At 31.9% G+C, this 25861-nt stretch overlaps 1 protein-coding gene and 1 long non-coding RNA gene across 3 annotated transcripts in view; both read right to left on the reverse strand.

The window, feature by feature from the left end:
• The window catches only part of qin (tudor domain-containing protein qin), a 441068-nt gene that overhangs the window by 2803 nt on the left and 412404 nt on the right, over positions 1-25861 (reverse strand). For both annotated transcript variants that reach the window (XM_076539747.1, XM_076539748.1), the window contains 16 exons: positions 18591-18718; positions 14610-14758; positions 14112-14198; positions 13850-14002; positions 13422-13701; positions 8332-8488; positions 8149-8265; positions 7870-7972; positions 7372-7541; positions 7034-7260; positions 6223-6841; positions 5774-5922; positions 5348-5697; positions 3676-3851; positions 3477-3596; positions 3228-3338 (listed from right to left, as the gene is read on the reverse strand). In XM_076539747.1, coding sequence (XP_076395862.1) covers positions 3228-3338; positions 3477-3596; positions 3676-3851; positions 5348-5697; positions 5774-5922; positions 6223-6841; positions 7034-7260; positions 7372-7541; positions 7870-7972; positions 8149-8265; positions 8332-8488; positions 13422-13701; positions 13850-14002; positions 14112-14198; positions 14610-14758; positions 18591-18718 — 3096 coding nt within the window. The remainder of the gene's footprint in view (positions 1-3227; positions 3339-3476; positions 3597-3675; positions 3852-5347; positions 5698-5773; positions 5923-6222; positions 6842-7033; positions 7261-7371; positions 7542-7869; positions 7973-8148; positions 8266-8331; positions 8489-13421; positions 13702-13849; positions 14003-14111; positions 14199-14609; positions 14759-18590; positions 18719-25861) is intronic.
• Positions 8536-11265, reverse strand: LOC143265787 (uncharacterized). Its single transcript, XR_013040491.1, has 3 exons — positions 9404-11265; positions 8992-9116; positions 8536-8804 (listed from the first exon to the last, which is right to left on the reverse strand). It is a non-coding gene; the product is annotated as an uncharacterized LOC143265787 (long non-coding RNA).

Consider the following 25861-nt stretch of genomic DNA (forward strand, 5'->3'; position numbering starts at 1 on the left):
GGGACACGTATTTTTTTTTATCGGCTGAGACGCGGGTTTAAGGGGTGAAACGAGCCCTTAAAGTTTCGACCCCTTTTGGCTATCTCGAAAACCATACGAGATACATTAAAACTTCTAATAGAAAAGTTGTATGGTTTCTTGCGTATAATAACAAGATGTTAACCAATTTTGCAAAATACAATTTGTTTATAACAAAAAAATTTTTCATAACCTTATTTTACAATTTATTCAAATTTGTATAATGACAAAAAGTGTAGAGAATTTTATTACAAATCCATTGGTATATATATATACGATATTTCCTCCTACAATTCCTCAGATTTTTATCATAAAGGTTCGGGCGCGCGCCCGCTGACGCTCCACACTGTACTCAATCGGATGAAGTCGGACGATATTACACTGTCAGTCGACATTATTTATAAGCATAAATGAGAAACAATTACATTTACGTTATACATAACTGTTAATTTTATTAAATATGTATTACAAAACATTTATTGTTAAAGTACATAGGTATTCTATGTATATGTCAATTTTATAGGTAACTAATAGTTTGAATAAGTTAGGGAACATAATCGTGGCAATAATGGTATTCTTCGAAAAAATGTTTCAAACACAACGGTTTCCGACATTAAGTATATGTAATAATTGGTACGTCACGGCATATGTATATGGCATAGTGGTTCATTATGTGATGCATAGCAAAATTCTACTGTATTTGGAAAATGAGATGGTTTTGACGATATGAATCCACTTTTATATCATAAAATGAAATTTTCAAATCGTGGTGAAGAAAACTGATTATGAACAAGTCATTGTAGTTTTAAAATGCTATCTCGTGTGTGGAGATTAATGTCATATTGCAATATAACAACTATGTCCGAAAAGCGACAAACAAAATTTTTCCATACGTGAAATCCGTACACGTATAATAGTTGTAAATATTTTGTAGTTCCAGTTAGAATCATAAATAACATTATTTCTTTATTTATCGGAATAGCTTCGTCAACCCTACGACAACAATGCGCGCTCCAAGAATCTAATAATAGAGCTGTTTTGTTGTTTTTGTATTTGGAGAATAAACTTCTGTTAACCAGGTTTAAAAATTTTCTTTTGTAAGTTTTCCGGATATCGAAGCCATAACAAAAATATTCATCGCCTTGAACATGGTCTGCTGTAATCGAGGTTCAAATACTCCATGGTATAAAGTAGATACATATCGTCAAGACTTCATTTTCAAAATCCCGTATTTTGCTATGCATCGCATAATGAACCACTATGCCACATATGTAGTGACGCAGCAATTATTTCATGTGCATGGTGCATCGAAAACCGTTTGAATCATTTCTAATGAAATTAAGATACAGAATACCTCTGTACTTTAACGATAAATGTTAATTATAACGCAAATGTAATCGTTTCTCATTTATGCTTATAAATAATGTTGACTGACAGTGTAATATCGTCCGACTTCATCCGATTTAGTATAGTGTGGAGCGTCAGCGGGCGCGCGCGCGAACCTTTATGATAAAAATCTGAGGAATTATTAATAGGAGGCAATATTGTATATATATATATACCAATGGATTTGTAATAAAATTCTCTACACTTTTTGTCATTATACAAATTTGAATAAATTGTAAAATAAGGTTATGAAAAATTTTTTTGTTATAAACAAATTGTATTTTGCAAAATTGGTTAACATCCTGTTATTATACGCAAGAAACCATACAACTTTTCTATTAGAAGTTTTAATGTATCTCGTATGGTTTTCGAGATAGCCAAAAGGGGTCGAAACTTTAAGGGCTCGTTTCACCCCTTAAACCCGCGTCTCAGCCGATAAAAAAAAATACGTGTCCCTTATTTTTGCCTGCTTAACAAACCTACGAAGTTTCATCAAAATCGGAGGGGGACACTTGCGTGCCTTTCCTTGTTAGCATAATACACATTTTTTAATGATCATGTGTCTCTCGTGCATGAACAAGTATAACTTATACTACTGTTTTCGTATAGTTAGGATAATATTATAATATGTGAAGTATAGTATGCAATTTTTTATACTTGCTGTTATATTATAAGGTTAAAAAGTGCCAGTAAAGCAAAATTATCGTATATTATTAGAATAATAAATAAAGGACAACAATATAGAATACATGTATGAAATGTCATGTTTTTGTTAATAAAATAATAATTATTGACCTATTTCTTATTTATTCAAATGCAAGATTTCACATGTGAAATAATAATTTCCTCTTTCTGTGCTACATATTATTAATATACGCTACAAGAAAAATGTAATATATTTTTATTCCTATATTTCTACATCTTACATGTATATTGTATCTTTGCATCCCGGTATTTATACATACAGTAATATCTGTCGCATTATCCCTTTGTTCGGAATAAAAATAGTATAATGTTCGGGAATATTATAATCGTAATTTGAGTCTCGCAATATGTCTGATGTTTATCAAATAAAGAAATGGGCAGAAAGTATAAGGATAGGACGGAAAGATAGTTAAGGTAATCATGGAATTTCTCAGCGTATCAAATGTTACATAAACTTTCCAATAATTTTTTATTTTTAACTATTTAATGAGTCTGTAACTCATTACATGTCAATAATCGTTTTAAATTAATTATTAAAACAGATTGCTGTAAAAATATATGAAATATTTGTACACATTATGCGTTGAATATATAAATAGTATTTGGACAATGTGATAATACAGCCTAACTTGTACGGACAAAGTGAGAATCGGCTTATATTTTATAGATAATGTGAAAATCAGTATATGCTTTACGGACAATGTAGGAAACTATTTGTGTTAAATGATTTATAAACCAAGTATTGAATAAATGTAGTAAATGTTGCCCAAGTTATATCATGTTTGGTATCATTTTATTTGGAAAAATCTCAGAATATATAAAAAATACTTTGTGTTAGAAAAAATTAAAGTAAAAAGTTATAATATTATATTCTGAATTGTTAAGCTAGAAAGTCTTATCAAAAAAGTCGCGTAATATATCATATTACATCCACCGCACGCCTGACTGGCTTCGATGAAGATAGCATAGGCACAGCAATAAGGATTACATATGCATAGACATATCAGTAGGGACAATGTGGAAGATGTTACTGTATACAGGTATATGCTTAGGTATCTATGTTCTTGATTTATATTAACAGATGACGTTCTCGTTTAGTAGAATATGAGATTACTTACAACAAGGTGCATTTTAGTTCTATCTATAACAGTTACTTTACATTCATTCTCAATTAAAAGCCCATGTATCTTATCCAGGTCTTCTGTTATCCATTTTCCACTTGAAGTTGCCTATTGAAAATGAAATTAGTTCAAATATATTTAGAATTATGAATATAAATATCTATTAAAGATATAAAGCTATGTATAGTTTATGTAATAATGCACCATTTGCTAAATAATATGCTAAAATTGATTTTAAATACTTACCGGATTTAGACCATAGATTGTACATTTCGTGCACTGAATTGGAATATCTTCCAAAATAACTCTTTTTTTCAAAGTTCCAATTGAACATTCTTCGATATTTCCATAATCTACAAATTCAACCTACAAGAAATGTTTCGCTTTGTTAATTGTAGGGTCTGAAAATAAGTTTTTGAAATAAAGGAACTGATGAAATTTTTACATCTATTATATCATTTTCTTCAACTTTCACTACTTTCCCACGGTACCATTTTTTGTCTGTATGATACTGTGCAATACACATATCTCCTGCAGCCCATACAGTATCATGTGATTCAATTGGACAATTAGTATACAACTTTTCCAGTTTTCTTTCTATATATCGCAATATTTCTGCATCTGAAGAAAGAGAATAGAAGCATTAATTAAGAAATACTATATAATAATTACTATTATTATATAATTATTATATAATAATTCTGCAGTTTATAAGAGACCATCTTAAAATATAAATGTGGCAGTATGCACAATCTAACACAAAACATACAGTTAAAGGAATTTGTATTTATACTTTTTTTTAGGTTTTCTACAATTTTTCAACGACTTGTACAGTGGATATTCTATATAAGCAAATCTTTCGGGAGTGAGGTTTTGCGTATATCGTACAGGTCCTACATTGATTGATGTCTTGCCGAACGTAGAAAAGGACAGAAGAGAAAAATATCACGGTCGCCGTTTGCGTATATCGTAAAGGTGCTACATTTCGAGCGAAGGAGACTGAACGTAAACAAACAGTGACCTACTAGAAGGACACTCCTAATACAAGAATAAAACTTTTTTATTTTTGACTTTTTCGTTACTAAACTTTTACCAATTAATTCTTGACATTTTTCCGATTAAAATGAGACCAAACACGACATACTTCGGGACATATTTACTTGTAATTTCAAGTGTTGCGCGTACATCGATGATTTTACTCTAATAAGATATTGCAAGTAAATATAACTCAAATTAAGTCGTGTTTGGTCTCATTTTAATCTGGAAAACGTTGCGAATATGATGGAAAAAGTTATATAAAAAAATGGATGAAAAATAAAAAAATTAGCAATGGTCAAGTATTGCAAACAATCGAGCAGACTTTTGATCTTTGCCGACTGCCACGATCGCAGCGTCTCTTTCTTTTCGACTCGCTATCCTCCTCTGCGTTAGAAACTTTTATCGTCAATTAAACCAGTAAATAAAGTCCAAATTATACCGTGTTTGATCTCATTTTAATCGGAAAAATGTCAAGAATTAATTGGTAAAAGTTTGATAACGAAAAAGTCAAAAATAAAAATGTTTTATATTTGCATTGGTATTGTCTCACGGATACACTAATACCCGGGTCACGTTACATTTCCCGGCGAGCGAACCTCGGGCGTCTCGAGGGGTCTTCCCCCCAGTGGTGGGGATAACATTTTTGCTTATATCGGAAAGGGCATTTTTGCTTATATGGAATGAACACTGTATTAACCAGTTAAGTGTGTTTGACGACTATATCCGTCATGGAGCTGTGGCAGAATTTTGTATCATTTTGTATCAACCATATATCCGTCATGCGTAAAATTTTATTACAATTTGATATTTAAATTGTAATTTTGGCGAAAACTAAATTATATTCGTAAATTGTAATATGTTTAAAATGTTTAGAGGTAAACACGAAATAAAATAAACAAATAAAAAGTGTAAATGATTTGAGGTGGATTCATAAATTCTTGACAGCTAACTCGTTATCGCTTGATTATCGCGACACACACTGGTGCGCGCTTTGCAAAAAGATCGCCACAGTTAACTGGTTAAATTATATTTTGTATTAGATTATATCAAGGTCAACAAATTGTATAAGAAATATATACTTTGGTCTTTAGAATGTAAATATAAAAAGCCTTCACTATCTAAATATGTTGGTATAGCAATAAATGAATCTTCCAATATTGGTTTTGCTGGTAACCAATCCGTCAATTTGGGAAGCATTGGAATGTTGTCAAATGCTTCTATGTTAAGTTCCTGATTGTCTAAATCAGAATCTGAGTGATTTGATGCCTCTGACGTGACTCGATTAATGTTTATTTCCACAGAATCGTTGAGATCGTTATTAATTTCAAACCACTTCACGTTTGGTTCGCATTTTGCTAATCTCTCTAATTTTTTCATCAACATCCGTTTCAATTCAATTGCTAAAATCTTATCCCTTTTTTTTGCATACCTAATTAAAAAAGTTTACAATGAAAATAACCAATTCAAAGAAAATTAAAATACTGTAAATTTTAACTTCTACATACTCTTTTATTGGTAAAGCAACTCCGTTTTCAACTAACATTCTATTAATGGAATTTATTTCATATCTTGTTGGTGCTAATGGTCCATCCATTTTCACCTGTTTAATCCAAAGTTCCACTGGTATCACAGAGTCTTCTATATCTTCTTCTTCCTACATAAAAATAGAACAACGCTTTGAATGAAAATAGTTTATAAATTGTAATATTATCTTCAATATATGATTACTATTATAGCCATGATAATGATAGATTAATGTAAAACGGATATGACCAAGTAAATATCTTTCTGTTGATATAGCTGTCTGATCTACAGTAAACTCTTATCGTTATATTGGCGTTATTTATATTGTTAGTAAACTCTGCTTTGAAATATAGAAATTCGAAACGTAGGATTTCGAAAATTGGGAAGTGTAGTCATGCTTAAAATATCCACGTAGTAGTAAATCGCTTACCAATTTTGATATGTAAAATTTGCAATTTTGATTATTATTCACAATTTCTTGCAATTTCTCACAGGATAATGACGTCCAAAATGTCGATCCTCCGCATGGTAATATACCGCTCAGTTTTATTTTAAAAACATACGTTGGAGTTTCAAAGAATACCGGATACAGTGATTGTAGATCGTTTATCGTAACAATTTCTTCGATTCCTATGTCGTATAAGAACACAGTTACTTTATCCGGAGATTTGATTTCAATAATTCGACCACGATAGTACATTTCACTTTTCGATGAATAAACTGCACAAACTGCATCTTTATTCCAGATGTCACGTTTTGCAGATCGATATTTTCTATAAAATTCTTGCATTTCTGCCATCATTTTTTCTGTGTCGCTTTGATCATGTTTAGCGTTTGACACGTAAATACAATCTGGTGATTGTACTTGGTGTATTAAGACGCTTATTTTAAAAGGATCTTCATTGTTATCCATACTTCTGTTTTTTATGTTTTTACTTGGTACATCCTTACATTTTTCTGATTTTTCTACAAGATTTTCAGGTTTTTCTATAGTCCTAATAATTTCCTTTTTGGCTTTACTCCTCTTTTTCTTGGATTTGTTGTAAGAACTATATCAAACAGTAGGAAAGAAAATATTTATTGTAAACATTATCAATCTTGATTATAGTATCCGTGGTTTCAGTTTTCATAATTGAAAAATATAGTGTATAAGAAACAGATAAATTAACTAATCCAAATTAATATAGTGATTGTACTGATTAAAATATTTGAAAAACTTCGTACTGAAATGTAATGTATACCTATAAATTTGCACAGCTAGATCATTACTGACTAATACAGTAGTAACATTGATTCTGTCATATGTGTACATAGCTACACTATATGTATCTTCAGATTTATCAAAAGCTATAATCTTGACATTTCTTATGTCCATCAAAAATCTTTTTAGAAATTCAATGGTCTCTGGTCCCCATTGCTCTTTATCATCAAGCTTCGGTTTTAAATTCTTCAGTGAAATTTTTATTGCCTAATGCGTGTATAAGGCGCAATGAGATACAATAAGAACAAACATAAATATTGAAATATTGATTAATATACTGACATGAAGAACTTAGATAATTATAATATTTAAACTTACTTGAGTTTTGCAGCTCATATACCTTCTAGGAAGAGCTCTAACAGAATCATAACTTAACGTCAGCGTATATCCTAAGTCTACGTAGAAAACTCTTATCGTATTTTCAGTGACTTCGTTTATGATACCTCTATGCCACATACCATCTACGCCTCGTGCAGCACACGGTAGATCTAAGTAACAATTTAATTATCTAAATTTAATTGTTGAACAATGCAGATAAGAACAAAGACTTCAGACTTCAGTTTCTGCATTAGCGCTATAAATTTGGAAACTTAGAAATTTAGAAATATGGTAATTTGAAAATTTTGGTTTAAAAATTTGGAAATCTGAAAATATGGAGATCTCTAAGGCTATGTTCAGTTTGTCTTGAAGACTAGAACACCGATGTTCATAAATTCATTGGTGGGTACTTAATTTATTCGCTTGTTCTAAAATATATCCTAATATTTTGTGAAATCTCTATTCATAAAACCTTGAAAGTTGTGAAAAACATATTACCTTTACAAAGGACAGGTATAAAATCATTACAGGATAAAGTCTGTCCATAGTTTTCAGTCATATCAGATACCAACTTGCAGAAGTATGTTCTATTTGCGTGTGCCTGTACCATAAAAACATAAATTAACATAAATTGGCAAATGCTTTCATTTATTAATTGAAATTAGAAGCTTCTCCTTAAAGTATAATAGAAGCTTTTTGAATATTAGTGCACCTGTAAGATTCTAATATATTTGTTAATTATATAAATATTGTTGGAAAAAATATATAACAGCTCACTTTTCTAACGTATATACAACTAGGAGACTCGACGAATAGAACTTCAACATCCGTGTAAACTTCTATTTCCAACTGTTCTTTATAGTAGTAAGTCCGCGTAGAATCAGGATTTGTTCTCTGTAAGTAGAAAATCAGTGGTGAAATTTGACAAAAATGTCGGTATCTTAAGCAGTCTACAATTACCATTAATTTGTTTGGTGAAACGCAGGTAGCATATTTCATGTAAGTTAACGAATCTTTCACGGATGTTAAATACCAGTCCTTTGAGGAAATAACAGACAGATCAACATAATAAGTATCTCCAGTTATCATAACGACGGACATTGATACCATGGCATTTCTGAAATAAATAAGAAATCACTTTTAATTATTATCACTTTTAATTATGTTATCAGATAATATTAAATCAATAGAAAATACATGACATACGCAGTATCTTTTGTAATTTTATTATATGAATTATTATTACTTATTAATAACTCATTATATCAATACATGGAGTTTTTAAACTTTTATTATTCATTAAAATTTGATTAATTTTATTTGTTACATAATATTTGCTTTATGTTGACAAATTTCAATAAAAAATGATAATAACTTCTAGCAGCTGATTAATTTAATACGTTTATATGTATATAAGTAAAGCTAAAATAAGTCTGTAACATTTAGAGAAGACAATACTTATTAAATGGGGAAAAAAATGTCTTAATAAATATGGGTCGGAAAACAAAAAATTGAAATGTTTATTTTTAAGTGAAACAAATTTTTTCTCATTTTGGGATCTATAAAAAAATAATTTATTGTTTCTATAAGTCATGATAGCTCTCAACATGAGAAAATTACTTATTTTGACACGTTCACGCTGCACAGTGGTCCAAATCGAGAAATTCAGTGACATTTTGATGTAACTTTTAAACCGTACGTGATATCATCACACAATTTGAACCAGATAATGTAGAGATACTAGGCTATTAATAGGTAAAAAAAAACTGTATCATAATTGTTGTTGTTGTTGTTGTTATTGTTACTATTATTATTATTGTATTGTATTGTATTATTATATTCGCATATCTTTTTGTATAAAAATTCGTAATCATTCATATCTCTGTTACTATTTCTTAATACGAAATATAAATCTATATTTTTATGAATGTTTGGCATTTTTCCTAAATGAGTGAAAAAAAATCAATTTGAAAAAAATTGAAAAATTATAAAAAAATTTGTATAATCTCTCTTTAAATATTTTTGTACTTACCAGCAAAAAGTAAAATAAAGTGTAATAGATACAAAAAGAATAAAGTCCAGAACAAAATATAATAAAATTGGTAACTTAAAACACACACGCACGCATATATGTATATATATAATAAAATAAAAGGCAAACAATATAAAATACACAAAAAACACAATATAAAATACACAAAAAGTACAATATAAAATACACAAAAAACACAATATAAAATATAGAATTAATAGCCACGGTTAATTATTGCTCGGAAATTTCTCTCTGAATATTTCGCTGATGCAGCTCGAATGGTACTGTTTTAACTGACTGCAGTCAGAAAATTGTAGCCTCAGTCGAAGTCTTCTCAGAGTCATAGTACAAACATCTTAAGTGTGTTCATCTAAACAGTTCGTTCGAGGAACGAACTTACTGCCATGCAGGGATTTCATAGCTGATGTAAACGCATACGCGTAAAATGACATGCCACGCACAACTTCAAATAGTGATAATTTCAACAGTGACACGAGGGGAGAAACAGTTTTTACATGATTATAAAGAAGAAAATCAACTGAAAAGATTCCAATTTGTTACATACTGGGACTCCTTGGGACTTGAAAGATATGTCCTGTTAATTGTAACGAGTTTTAAGAATTTTCTTCGTTTCATTTAACGCTATGTTCTAAAGACACTACGTACAGTAACTATTAACGAAGAGCATATTTCTAATTTAGAAAGAATGCTCTTTATTAAGAAAAAAAAAATGAAAGCAAATTATTAAAGTAAGCCCTGAAAAAATCTTCAACAGAAAAACCCGATTTTTCGGGCGAACAGTTGTACTTTGAAAATATCCAACTTTGAATGCTCATATTATTCAAAAGTAGTACTATATTTTTTCAATTTTTTCATTTTCGACATCAGTGGACATTTAGGAATCAATGTGTACTAGGTAGGTATTCATATTAGAAAGTTGATTTTTTCATGAAATGTCACTGAATTTCTCGATTTGGACCACTGTGCGCCGCGGCAAATATTTACGTTTCGCTTCGTGGGGCGGCGCGACATTGTTGCTCCTTCGAAGCTTCGAACGCGCTAAATACGAAATCAAAACAGTTTTGACATTGATTTTCAGAACGCACATTTCTTGCATCAAGTGTAAAAGTAGATAAAATTATCTTTTCTTCTACAGGGACAGTTAGCACTTTTCCTTTTTGAATTTTTCACAGAGAAATCAAAGAATGTGAAATAGAAAAGAAAAAACGGTCAAGAAAACACACATTTTCTAAAATCGTTCAAAGGGGCTGCCAAAAAAACAAGAAAACGATGTAAAGAATGTTACAAACAATTATAGAAAATACAAGGTAGATTATACGCCGCGAAAAAAAGTGAAAAAGTAAGAACATATTGTAAAAGTTGTAAGGGCCAGCTCGTATTATGTTTAGAATGTTTTAAAAAGTTGCATGCTTATAAATAAATAATTGTTATCAATTTAAAATATTGAATGTTAATGCTTATAATACTCAATTTTTGTTTATAATGTTGACAAAAAATAAAATAAACTTATTTTTTGAAAACCCACCTGTGATGCACGTCGCCCCACGGGACAATTAAGTGTGACCCACCGGTGGGTCACGCCGGCGTGAACGTGTTAAGCGACATTAGACGTTGTTTACAACTTTGGAATTATTACTTTTCTAGTGAACCCTTATTAGATTTTCTCATCATTTACAAAATAACATTTACCCTAGAGCTTACGAATATTTGTTGTTTCACCCTGTATACGTATATTTGATTAAGATTAATCTCATACTATCAGAATTGAGATTCATTTATCCACAGGAGTATATTCGTAATTGTACAAATGACTTAACTAACAATGAAAAATGTAATCTGTCACAGAATAGCGCCACTTTGCAGTTTTTAAAATTATAAGTATCTTTCTAGGAAAATATAAAAAGATAAGGTATGTGGTTTTATAAAGTTTATTTATTATGTGAATTTTTGTCTGTAATTAAGAGTTTAATGATGTAGAAAAGGATGCGAAATATCGCTTAAGGAACTTAGAATCTTTTTTTAATAAGTCATTTTATAAGCTACTTTGGTACTTTTAAAGTTAAAAATGAATCTCTTCTTACATGTTCACTATTTCCAGATTAAATCCACGTGTACTTCTGTAACAACTTTGACATATAGATTAAAAACTTTTTTCATTTTACATCACAATTGCAATTCATATAGCAATTCTTACTGCAATTCTTCCACTTAAAAGTTTATATCAAGCACGAGGCATTTCCGTTTAAGTTGCTACACTGCCATTTTACAACCTCTTTAACCCTTTGCGGACGAGAACCTTTGTCGTTGTGGACGAGAGGTATTGGAGTGCGCAGTAAGGAAAATAAATATGTTGAACGTTTCAAAAAATTGTTCATAAAATTCAAAAAAAGTTATAAACAAACAAATTGAAAAAAAAACAACAAAAGAAGTTTGGTTGTGTTTGCGTATGCGTTTTATATTTCGGCATTGTGTGGTATCGTTCAAAACAGTCACCTACATTACCGTCCATAAGTCTCCGGACACTTGGTTTCGTTACATAAAACATAGTTGAATTTTGTACGAAAGGTATTTAGGGTTATCATATCATTTGTAATAATTATTATTATCTTTTTTGAGGTGTCATAACGTAATAAAATTAATTTTTAAGTACAAATTATACAATGGAAGTGTAAAAGTAAAATTCATGTCCAGAAGTACAAAATCCAAACTTGTAAAGCTAATGAAACGCTTTCGATTTTGAAAAAAATTTTAATTTCTACTGTGTTTCATTTCTATGGTGCAGAACGTATTCAGAGAGTTCTTCGATATGTTTCAAGTGTTTGTAAACTGTTAGTAGATGTTTAGGTTCCTTCAATGGAGATAAAAATGGAGGCAACGCTACGCACTCGACAGTTTCGGTTTAGTTTGTCTGTAGCTTCTTTTCCATCGAGATATGAGTTCCAAACGAGAATTATCAATCGAAAAACGTTCCAATATTCTGACCTTCGCAGAAAAAAAATCGATTTTAGTTACTGTTGCAGACACTTGAATAACTTTCATGCAACGCGAATGCATATTTCGCTTGTGTCCGGATACTTATGGACGGTAGTGTATGTGCAAGGCCGTACAAGTTGCACAATAACATAATACCTCGACTCTCTTCTTCCATGATTTACATTTCGATTAGAACACACTAGACAGTCTTTACTCCTTCCTGTATTATCTCGCCGAATAATATGTAAAAGACCGTTCAGCCTTTCTGCTGTTTCAGAAGTCGAAGGATTCTTAGGTTCAGAATCCCGAAAATGTTGGGCGGCTATATGCCGATATGCGTCTGGAACGGTAAAAAGGCTTGGACGGCTATATGCCGACACTCGTCCGCAAAGGGTTAATATCTACCAATTCCAAATAATAGAACACGAAGTAGATAGATATCAACGTTTCTTTTGTATCTTTTACAGTTTTCTAGAGAATAACTGTTAAAATTATCTTTAATTTTAAGTTTTCTTACATTGTATTTTCTTCACTGCAATAATACTTCTTTATACATATAGAATATTCCGAAGAATCAATTACGTACGAAAACTATACAGTACCATTAAAAAGGGACAGTAAATTTACATTTCACTTGTTTAATAGAGCTGCATTTCTTTTATATGAATTTATTCTTTATAATAGTTTTTATAATTAAATATTACAATACAATATTAAAAAAAAAGGAAAAGAAAATATTTCTGATATTTTCTAATGTTTGCATGCAATATTTCATTCTCGACTTTAAAATGTCCCATTCCCAAATACTTTTTAAATATTTTCCATTTCTGCTGAGGTGTGTTTGAAGAATTTTTGATAAATTTTTTTTTACATTTTTATATTTAGTATAAAAATTCAGTGTAAAAAATCAAGAGTATCTTTATTCAATAAGTGATTTTTCTCTTACCCGTAAAATTAACCATATTTTAAAATAAGTAGAAATATAGTTTGAAAAAAGAACTTGCGATTTATTAATATTACTTACGAATAAACCATCTTTTTGAAAGCTTGAATGGCATCGGGATGCCATTCGCCATTGTTCGGTACGACGTCGTGCAAAGTACATCTAACTGCCATCATCGGTAACATAGCAAATTGAGGTACGATATTTCGTATCTTCGCCAATGGAACATTATCTTCTGTCATCCCATAATCAATAAAGATCACGCTATACTTTTCATCGTCGGTGGAGGTCCTTTTCTTGTCAATGATACGTGCCCTATGCCAATCTTTGTCCTCGAAACATTGCACAATATACAATGCATCTAGGAACAAACGTAAAAAATTCAGGAACTGTGAAAGACAACTAAACGTTCATAATTGAAAGGTTCACATCAATCAATTTTTCATTTAACAATTATTTTCAATTTGAATTGTTACAAAATATACAACTTCTATATCATTATGTCATACTTATGGTAACTTCCGTTGGTATAACCCCTGAAGTGTTGGCTAATACAGATAATCCCTTCTCCATTTCTGTTATTTTGTTTTGATTTTGTATCATTTGAACAAAAAAGCAAGATGGATCCACTACATGAGTAACGCGAATCATCTCCGAGGATCCTGGAAACAAAGAAGCATGACTGATGAGGCATTCCAATACCATTAATCCTATTTTAACATTTTTTCAAGTTATGTGAACAGCAATGGTTCTCTTAGAATATTTGCATACCTACAGCAGGAAGATTATCACTTTTCTTAGGCGCCGCCGATATTACTGACGTGGATTTTGTTGTAGCAGGTGATTTACGCTTAAGTACTGTAAAATATGAAATTTTTCATTATCAAAAGAAGTGAAAGAAATACAAATTCGAAAGATAAGAAATAACTGAAAAAAAAAATAATTTTGAACTGCTCCTGGATCATCAGTTAATTTTTTCGTTATTCATTATGCATTTTTTGCTATAAAATGTAGAATGACGATTCTAATTTGTTAATTGGTTTAGAACAATTTTCATTTGTTTGTAGATAAGATATATTAGAAAAGGTAGATGAAAAATGTTTTCCAGAAAGTTAATAATTATTTATAACTGACTGTTTTTCAATTTAATAATTTTAGAAATAAAGAACAAATTCAAGTTTTTACGACGCCCACAGTTGAAAATAGTTCTGCTATTTTGGAAGAATGTCCCCGTTGTAACAGAAGAATTAGTATTATTTGAAATATTACTTGAAATATTAAGCTCCTCAGTCAGCGGTTCTGGCTCATAATCACTGGGCAGTGCGTCAGTTCGTTGTAGAATAAGTTTGGGTGATGGTGGAATCTGTATAGTGTAATGTTTCTTAATGGCGTCAACGAGGCCTTTGTCAACGGTAAATCTGCAAGTTAAACATTCGTATCGTGTGAAAAATTTTGTTGCAAATTACTACCTTGCAGTATTTGATATGTGACTTTAAATTGATCACGTTAGATGGTAATAGTTTAAGTAGAAAAAGACAGATATCCACAGATATATCCACAGGGTACAAAGAACCTGTATTTAATAGGATACCTACAATAGGATTTAATACATATAATAAAATATAATTATTTTGTACAATGTAAATGCAGAAATATATAACAATTAATCAAGAACACTTTGAATCTATTACATTATTACAAAAGAAAAAATGAAAAACAACACATGGAAAAAAACAAAGTCCAGCGTGCTCAAATCTGCGACCAAAAAACATGCAAAGATTACGCGGAATGACTCCTAACCTCTTGGCCAATCCTTTCAGTGGAATGACGTTTTACGTTTCAAAATATAACCAACTATGATGCAAAATTAGTTAATAAATGAATTTTATTTCTTAAACTAATACATCATTTGTATCAATGATGAATATGATTCTATTTAAAATCACTTAATAAATGTACTGAGAAAAGAAAGCAGGCAAATTCGAAGCGGAAAGTATATTTTTAAGGGAATACAGTAAAGACTGGATAACTGCAACAAAATCGGGACCCAAGAGTTGCAGTGTCGAGGTGTCGATTTTGTATTTACATTTGTGTAACGTCCCCGGGAACATCCAATCAACTCTGTTGATAAATAAGGAACATTCTAATCCGTAAATCCTTTTTATTCTATTACCGACTGCATCATAAAAATTCGCGCGGTAATGGTATAGGGTAGATTACGCGTGCAACATTGTTAGAGTAGATCACCGATCGATGGCACGCGCGTTAGTTAGAAAGAGACGGCAGATATACTTCGAAATCAAGTTATTATAAATTATCATTTAAATATTTATATTATATGTAGGATCGGAAATAATCGAGGTTGACGGATTACTAGTTTTTTTTTTTTTTTTTGGAATAATAATAACAGAATAATAATTTTAATAATTTAACAAGAGTATAATAATCAACGAAATATAAAAATCAAATACGGACACTGATACAACTTTTTCGGACGACTTCCTACTTTCAACGTTACAACGAGATTGATCCCGACGCTACGCCCTTTTCCGCGTTCTCCCCTGGTTCCCGCGTAAAACGAAACAAATGCAGGCCAATTCTTCGTTCCCTCGCTAATTTTCGCGCCAACATGTAATACGGCCGAACTATCTTGGCGCCAATCGTCCACGTTTCCCGCTCGCCCGTTCGCGCCCGATCGTATTCGATGAACACCGAATAAACCAATCCCACATATATATATTATTAATTATTAACTCATTATAAATTGCATTATATTTTTAGTTATTATTTGATGTATAATTTGTAATTAATTATTTCTTCTAATGAAGCACTCATAATTCGCGTATCTAAAAATCATTAAAACTCCGATTTAACAGAAAAACCTCTGAAAAACTAATTAATAATAAATCCAAGCGTATTTTTATTAATCGAACTAATGTATATTTGCTACAAAATAAAGCGTAATAACATAATAATACATTTTGAGTGGGAAAAACCCATGATTTTCTGGGTATAAAAGGGCGCGCAGCAGAGGCTGCGAGAGCAGAACAATCTTTGAAGTAGTACGTGCCCGGACCTCTTAGGAAGCGACGAACTGGAGCAGTTTTAACTGGTAAGAGCCTACAAGATTCTTAGTTTTGACTGGACAGCAGGTATCAGCCATTTGGATATTCAATCGTTGGGTAGTTCTAGTAGCCAGCTAACGCAGGCTCCCCGTTCAAACGGTCTTGTCTCTGAAACTCCGAAAGGAGAGTGCTATGCTCAGCCCCAGAAAGAACTAAGACATCAAACAAGAGCTCTTCAGTCACTTACATATATTTCTTATTTTTGCTGAGTTACTAACTCGCCGTCAGATTCTCGGAGTTCGCTCTGAGTAGTTTAGTAGCCAGCTAACGCAGGCTCCCCATTACATATGGAGCGGCTTGGTCTCTGAAGCCCATGTCTTTTGGGTGGTGTTTCGATAACTTTAATAAATACATAAAGTCGAGCCATTTTAATTTGCAACCCTGTTGGTCACACGTCGGTCATTTCATTCTTGCATCGTTGGGTAGTTCTAGTAGCCAGGTATGTTAACGCAGGCTCCCCAATTAAGCGATCAAGTTTTGGGTGCCGATTTGTGCTCCGACAAAAAGGGCCATGAAACTAATTAGTTTAGAGTCAAACAAGAAGTAACTGTTCCACGTCCAATACAAATTTTAGAGTTTTTGTGATTAACCAAATATTGTTCTGTCAGTTTTGTTAGGATCTAGATCTATTATAAAATTGCGTTAATTTCTTGCGTTGCGTACGTCATTATAAAACCGCGTAACTGATGTAGTTAGCTACCGTCTTACGATTTGCGATATCAACAGGTCTAGTGTACTCCATCTTGCTTATAGAATTCAGTCGTACATATATCTTTATATTTGCTAAAGAAATTGTTAATTATAACTCTCTCTTTTTTAACCGACTTCGAAAAAGGAGGAGGTGACTCAATTCGATCAGCATATATATTTTTTTTTTTTTTTCATATCTATAACTGCAACAAAATTGGGACCTAAGCGTTGCAGTTATCGGGTCGAGGTGTCGATTCTTTGTTTACATTTGGCCCGCGCCGACCGCTAAACGTAGGAAAGGACAAAGTGCGAACGAGAGAGGCTATTTAAAATTAAATTTTTTGAAAAGTCCGTCGAGTGGTCCGATGGAGAATGGTCTTTTGGTTCCATATAAAATCGCACCTCAATACACTCGAAAAAACAAACAATATTACTACATAAACAAATGTTGTTCAAATTATGCCGTGTTTGGTCTTATTTTGATCAGAAGAATCTCACAATTACATTGGTAAAAATAATATTTAGCAAAACCAAAAAATAAAAAAGTTTTACTGTTGCATTAGTGTTGTCACATCGATACGCCGATTCGGATTACATTAGATACGCTGCTCGCTTGTCAAGTGTCAAGATTCAAGGGGGAACTTCCTACAGTGGTGGGGATAGTAACGTTGCAGTTATCCAGTCTTTACTGTATATGGGTATTTGATTTTTTAAACTACGGCGTACCACACCGAAAAATCTGAAAAAAATTAGGGAATAATAAGCATGCCAATATGTAACTACCTCACTACTTTTCCGATTTTTTTTCGGTTTTTGATTTTTTACAACTACAATTTGCGATCAAAGAATCTGAAAAAATTCTCTAATATGCGATATGTGTACCTCAATGTTTTAGAATTTTCTCAGAATTTTTGTACGAAATTAAATAGGTAAAATAGGCCAGAAACTGGAAGTTCGTTTTTTCCCTTTTATTACCCCTGCGGATGAAGGGGTTGAAACTTGGTATGATATATTTTTTTTAGATATATAATACTGTCGATTGACGTATTGGATATTTTATTTGACTTAAGAGCACATTTGACTACCTTATTCGGCTAGACCTTTTGCAATATCTTAATATAATTCAACATGTTCCAGTAATTGTTGAACAACGCCAATTCTTTACTTCATAATTATCACGGGGCATAATTGATAAGCTCAGTCTTTTTCTATTATAGGATACCGTATCATTCAATGATTATTCAGTCTAGTTGTAATTTCTGACATTATACTTCCCATATTTTCATACATTATTATTAATCTAATTCTTATTTAGGTGAAAGTCTCAACCGGTGGATTTTACTCAACGACACACCGTAAGTTGGAGTTGCTTGACAGCTGTGCTACTATTTATAGGACTACATTTATAAATTAGTAACAAATTAGTATAACTTACGTGATCTCTTCGTCAGCCGGAATGGAATTTAATATTAAGTGGCACGGAATAACGGCTAAATTTTGCAAATTTTGTATCACTTGTTGGATATCTATTTTGTCAAGATTATCCAATATCGAAGAAGTTATCTGTAAAAGAAAAGTAAATTATTTTCAAATTAATTGATCAATTTACATCTTTTATATTTTAATATCCATCTATTAGTTGTTTCAAAAACTTGATCAATTGAATAAATGAATAGGTATATGTATATGTATATAAAAATATTTTTTTTTTCAAAGAAGATGCGGAAAAATGAGTGGAAAGCAATTGTTAACTGCTTGTGATTACCTCGAAAGTGTTCGTGCCTAGTAGATGCCTTGCACGCTTGTGCTAACGAAAAACTATAGACTGTATTCGAAGGACCACTCGATAGTGCCAGAAAAATTCTAAGCGTTTACTTTGTAATTGCATATTTGACTATGTTTCTTCTAAGTGATCTACGATTTTTAAGTGTCACTATCTATGTTCTAAAATGTTCTATTGCTTGCTAGTTGATTTCTAGTTGATTTTTAGTTGATTTCTAGTTGATTTCTAGTTGATTTCTAGCTAGAGTATCTAAAACTATGGCCGATGTAATTTCGGTATAAATGTTCTGATACGTTAAAAAAATATAATATCTATGGAAGAGAGGTGGGTGGAAGGTTTCCACCCTTCTTGGGTTTTTCTCACTCGCCAAATCTGACTAATTTGACCCTTGACCGTGGCAAGCAATAAAGCAGCGCACTGACCGTGGTAAAACATGCTAGAAATAACAGACTAGAGAGGTGGAAATGCTGGTATGTACCTGGCGACCAAATGTGAGCAATGTACGAAAAAAGCTACGGTAAGAATCATTAAGGTAATGTTAATGTAATTTTTCAAGCAATCACAGTGACTAAGCACATTAACATATCTTGAATAATCTTTTACAGGAAGTTTTTTCAAAATATTTTCTAAAATATTAGGAACATAATTTTTTAAACTTTCATCAAACATTTAAAATTTAATTCAACAGTTCACTCATAATCTACAATCTTTATTATTATCATATTACTAAGTTATATGTTATGAAATTAAATGATAATTGCAGAGTTTAATTCTTTTTCCTTTTTCACGATACAACGTGCAAAAATTCATGAAAATTAATTGTCAAAACAGTGACAATATATCTTCGTTCACGTGTCACCTCATTTCACTCGTTTCTGGCTTGTTCATAATGATTTCATTATGAAAATTTGTATCTCCACTGTCATATACACACGGTGTAGCACGCTAGGGAAGAGATTTTAAATTCGGACCGTTTTATGACACGCCGCGAATTAACACTGTCATCTAATTTTACTTAAATTACTTTCGGTTGTAGCGTTTTCGAACCGTTTCACGAGAAATCTCTCTCTGCATGTCAACCATTATATTTCAACGATTTATTTCACGGTGATAAATTTTAAGGAAATTGTAGATGGGAGTCGATTCTTGTTTGTTATAACTTGCCAATGCGTTGCCAATTCAGAATTTTTTCAGAATTTTTGTACAAAATCAAATAGGCACAATAAACCAAAAACCGGATTTTTTTTCCTTTTACTACCTCCATAGATGAGATAGGTGGTTGAAACTTGGTGTGAGATGTTTTTTTTTGGTTATTACTACCGACTGACGTATTGGGTTTTTCATTTGACTCAAGAGCACATTTGACTATTTTATCCGGCTAGACCCTTTACAGTTAGATGTATTACCATTGTAGGTATACATATGTATTTAGTGATGTCCAAAATGGTATATTTCAGGGAATTATTTTGTACAGATACATTTTAGGAAAATGTATTTTCAAACAATTCTTGTTCGTTCCTGTTCCAACTTCGCTATTTTTCTCTAGATTATTAAAATTAACTTAAATTTGAATTGAGTCTGTGACGATATTCTATTGATAATATAATTTCTCATTGAAAAATTAAATTATTTAATTTATTAAATAATATCAAATTTAATTATTTTATTTTACAAAGATGAATTATCACAAAATTCGAATTACCGGCCTTTATTCGTTCGCTTGCTTAATAAATTTAAAATAAAATTCTTTTCAATTCTAAGTTGATAAAATTATACAAAATTTCATCATAGGGCATAATATCTATTTTGAAATCACAGTATTATCTAAACCAAATTGCATTGAGATCAGAGGAAAATCTCATAACAATTTTAAGCATTCTCGTTTATTGCGTGCAATTAAACACGGATGAATAAAAGCGACAGAAAATCCCAACAGACCTACTAATTATAGCAATCAAGTTGACACTATGGGGCTAATAGATCATACTTTGTTAAAAATACGCAAACGTAACTGAATAAATGAATGAAACAAGAGGTTTAAACGTTACCTATGAAAAATATTATACATAGTAATTCGATTAAGATAAATTTTCTTTTTCGTAACAAATTATTATTGTTTTATAAAATTAATTGGATAATGGGTGTGAGATACTCTTACCGCCTGTAAATTTTAACGTATTTTCTGCGCCTAAAAATAAAACATCTGTGTCCTTTCCCAAACATTTTCCGTTCCTATAACCCCAAAACAGGCAAGCCCACAGTCCTCAAGTCCTTCAAAACATAAATCACCGCCTTCCTAAGTCCCAAACTTTCTCCTCGAGCACTTCCGCCACCCTCTCACTGACCAGCCTAAACCTTAACATCCCCTCTCAGTCCTTAGCCCCCACCTTAATTTTTTCCTTCGTCGAACTCGCACCCTTACTCTAGAACCAGAATTATCTTATCCCTCATCTAGTCAACATCAAAAAGTCAAAAGTCTAATAAAGTTCTGTTTTTATAAAAATCTATATCGACTTCGAATATTTCTTTCGCCTCCGGGATCACGACATGGGCTAACTGATATGTTATGTGTATTATTCCTAATATGCCTGTATGATTAAATTCTGATTACACCTTTCATTTGCTAATAAATATTTAATATATTTTCTTTATACTATATTGATAATTTACAATTATTTAATTAAAGCAATAACCTTATTTGGTAGCTATATAAGGCTTTTATAAAAATTGTTGGAATATACAAAAATCAATCCCACGTTATTTCTTTCATAATTTATTTAAAGACAAGGAATAAACATCCTGTCTAATTAAGAACTCGACGAACTGCGTTGTCCAAGACGGTCCTTCTAATGTAAGCATGCTGAGATATACAAAAGTATCAATGAAGCGCGGGACCTCTCGAACACGAGGAAAAACGGTCCGAGGATCAGTCTGAAAAGCGCACGTCTTAAGAACGCATCTCATGAAAGAATATATAAAGAGTTCACTGTTTCATTTTCAAAGTTAAAATTTAACAACTGCGTTTTATTTAAATAGCACTATGCTTCCATAATCCCACTACAAATACCAATTTAAAAAGACGATAAACCATCTGCATGATGTACAGTGGAGGATAAAAGCATTCGTACACTTGAAATATAGAAATAAAAAGAACAATATTTTCTATATTATTAATGTATTTAATGATACATAGCTGCATATTAAACATTACACTTACAGCAAAAAATATCCCAAAACCGAAGGCAATAACATCATGTAGTAACTTGAAATGACTTGAAGTTCACAAGACCGTAAGAAATCGCCGCGACAAAAGTATTCGTACATTATCATTTATGTTGACAAATATAACAGTTGCGATGGCATCGGGACATTTTGATCAATGTAACCATTACATTAGATGATGTTGTGTTAGTGTAGTCAGTAGTAATCGTGACAAGTACACTTTAACACTAATATTTGCTGCGCTGACTCGCGCGCGTTCAGCAACTGCGTCTTCGATTAAAAAATGGCCTTCTAATCGGCGGTGAATTCAAATAGAGACACGGGTTTATTTGAAAGAAATTAATCTTAAGAATAATAATTTAAGATAGATCGTGTCTGAACGTTGACACGACCGTCTATATGCATCCGGAAACAAATGCAATCGAAAACGTTATAAAAGGCGTCCGATACGTTGACGCTATGTCTAGTAATGACTTCCCCGAAACGTTGGAAGTTTAAGGAGGCATGCCGATTGGTTGTCACTGGAAACGTTGATTTTCCAATCAACATGTCCCTTGACATTGGGGCCACCATCTCTTGCGCCCTGAGCGCGCCCTTTTTGGAAGAGAGTGGTAAAAATACCGATGAGTACGAGAGAATCTCGAAGGTCGACAACGCCGGAATTTTTCCCTCCAGATGATACGCACGTTGCCCTGAAAGAGGCCCGCCTTCGGTGACCTTTTGGGAAAAATCAAGTTTATGATGTAGTTACTGAAGACGAAATGAAAGTTAGAAATTCTAAAGGCATTGTTTGAAAATATGTAAAACTAATTTGTCGGCGATGGCCAAAATCTGTCTTTCGAAAATAACTGTTACTCCGGGACCCATCATAAACTACTGACGAAATCCTCGCGTATTGTCTTCTGTCGCACGTTCGGAACATTTGCAATATGGGAAGAAAGAACATTCGAAACATTAGAAGAAAGAAAAACTGTTATACGATTACATGAAGAAGATAAGTTATATAGAAATACACTGCTCAAAAGAAATATGGCATAGAAAAATTGTAGGCAGAAATTGGCTAAATTTGACTGATGATAACTTCGTAAAAAATTATCGTAAAATTATGTTTTTTTTTTTAAATTAAAGCTTAAGATCTCCACTTTAAGATACTGTAGTTCAATTTTAGATTTTACGCATCCCTACCACAATAACACCGTAAATGTAAGGTCATGTTTGCTATATTGAAAATTACAAAGTTTGACGAAATGTATGGACTTGTCACATTTTTTTTTTGGTGATATTGTTAACAGGAGCATAAAATACAAACCTTTATCTTTAATTTCCAGTATGAGTAAAACCGCTATCATTTTTTTTCGCAAAGATACAGCAATTTAAAGAAACCCTTGCTTTTATGGCATATACCGCCAGCATTAGCATTACCCGATGTGCACCTCGAAGAGGTTGCTGGACGGATTTTGCACATCATAAAGCTCTGAAAAGAGCCATTTTTTTGTGTTATCATCAGTCAAATTTAGCCAATTTCTGCCTAAAATTTGTCTATACCATATTTATTTTGAGCAGTGTATATCAGAAATATTAAAAAAAAGTCGATTAACTGTACAAAGCATTATAAACAGGTATAAAAAGAAGGAATATTGCGGAATAAAGAAAAAACCGATAGACCCTAAAAATGAACTATTATAGAAAAATTAGATATCAGTGCATCTAAAATTGCATCACACCTTAAAGAATATATGCTGAACGAAATTCACCCTAAAACAGTATGAAGAGTACTGCGTCGGGCCGGATATAACAGTACAGTTGCAAGGAAGAAACCACTCATAAGAAAAGTAAACAGAAAACAGAGATTAGAATTTTCAGAACAATACATAATTGCTAGTGACGACTTCTGGAAAAACGTAGTATTTTCCGACGAGTTAAAATTTAATATTTTTGAGTCGGACGGAAGTAAAAAAGTATGGCGGAAAGCTAATACTGAATTGGATTTCAAAAATACGCGACCGACGCATAATGGTGAAAAACGGCGAAAACGTGGACAAAACTAATATCTTCGATTTTGAGATGAATTATTCAAATGTTTTTTGATAAGATGAATGTATTAATGTTACAAATTAATTTTTCGTGTCGAAAATCGAATTTTGATTTGTTAATTAATTAATACAGTTAGTTAACTTGTACATATGAATTTTTATCTCAGAAACTATTTATCGAAATTAGTTAAATCTTTTTTCATTTTAATCTTGAATGTTTGAACTATCACAATAATATTTTTTTTCATTAGCAAATGAATTTTTTAATATCAGAAATTGCAACTAAATTTTTATTTTTTAAATTTTTGAATAAAGTTTAAATATCTAATATGTAATATTGTATATACGGATATGAATCTTGAAATTTTACCTACAAAACAAGACCTTTTGCCAAGGGTAGCGACGATATATTTGAAAAACGTCCGAATCAACTGTTGTCGCATATGATAATAAGGCGCGCGTGTGAACAAAAATGTAAATAACTGATAATGATAGCCCAGTGTTTATTGTAATAAAATAGTTGTCATCATATTTTCTTGCTACAATTCCTAAGACTACCCCACACGATACTTTTGATCATAATTCCTCTTATCCCATCCCGATTGAAGAAAACAATCTTATTTTGCGGTTTCCATCGAGTATTAATGCCTTTTTGTAGAACATAAATAATAAATGTAGGAACTAATATCTATAAATCAAATTACGACTAAAAAATGTGTCATTGACCAAGAGTGGTTACTAATACACTTTTCAAGGTACCAACAGAGTCATTTAATCGCGTACGAAGTCTTCTTGTATAGTTTTGAGGCCAGTGATATAAAACAACCGATCATAATAGCTGAACGCGCGACTTGCCTATGTGAAATGGGGGTACCCCGCGTCCGTTTCCAGCTTGTAGAGACGTCAATTTTCGAGGCTCCATCGTTCTGAAGGGCTCATTTTAAAGGGGAAGCTTCAAAGAATATGACCATATTTTTTTTTAATTTTAACCCTTTACGCCCCTTATTGAGAAAAACGCAAAAAGAGAATTTGTTTAAAATTTTCAACATTTTATAACAAATTGACAAAGTTAACAAAAATATTTTAAAATAGCCCAAACCTTCACGAATAAAACAAAAAAAAAATGTAGCTAAATCGGTTCAGTAGTTTCTGAGAAAAAAATTCCCAAGTGGACCCCATTTTCGCCAAAATGGGCAAAAATTGCAAACTTTGACGACCTGTCATTCATTAACAAATTCGAAACCGGCAAAATGATGACGTAAACCCCCCCTAATTTCACATGGACTACAATATATTTCGATTAGAGCAAAATCGGAAATGGTGACTTCCAAAAGTGATCGATTTGGCGTGGAATGACCCATATAAAAGCTGGATGAACATAATATTTACAAAATAATCAACAACATTATGTTAAACTTTGCCCGGAAAAATAGACTTTAAAAAATGTTCAACTTTGGAGGCTCATATCTTTGAAATGGTAATAATAAAATCATTTAAAGTACGAGAACATTACGCAGATTCCTTATAAACTACTTCCACTAAACGGATTTCAAGAATTGCAATTTTCATTTTTCGACTTTTGTCCACGTTTTCGCCGTTTTTCGCCACTGTGCGACGACGAAACACGGAGGTGGAAGTGTAATGGTGTGGGGATGTATTGCTGCTTCT

Source organism: Megachile rotundata, chromosome 14, assembly GCF_050947335.1.
Source record: "Megachile rotundata isolate GNS110a chromosome 14, iyMegRotu1, whole genome shotgun sequence".
In the NCBI taxonomy this organism is placed as follows: Eukaryota; Metazoa; Arthropoda; class Insecta; order Hymenoptera; family Megachilidae; genus Megachile; species Megachile rotundata.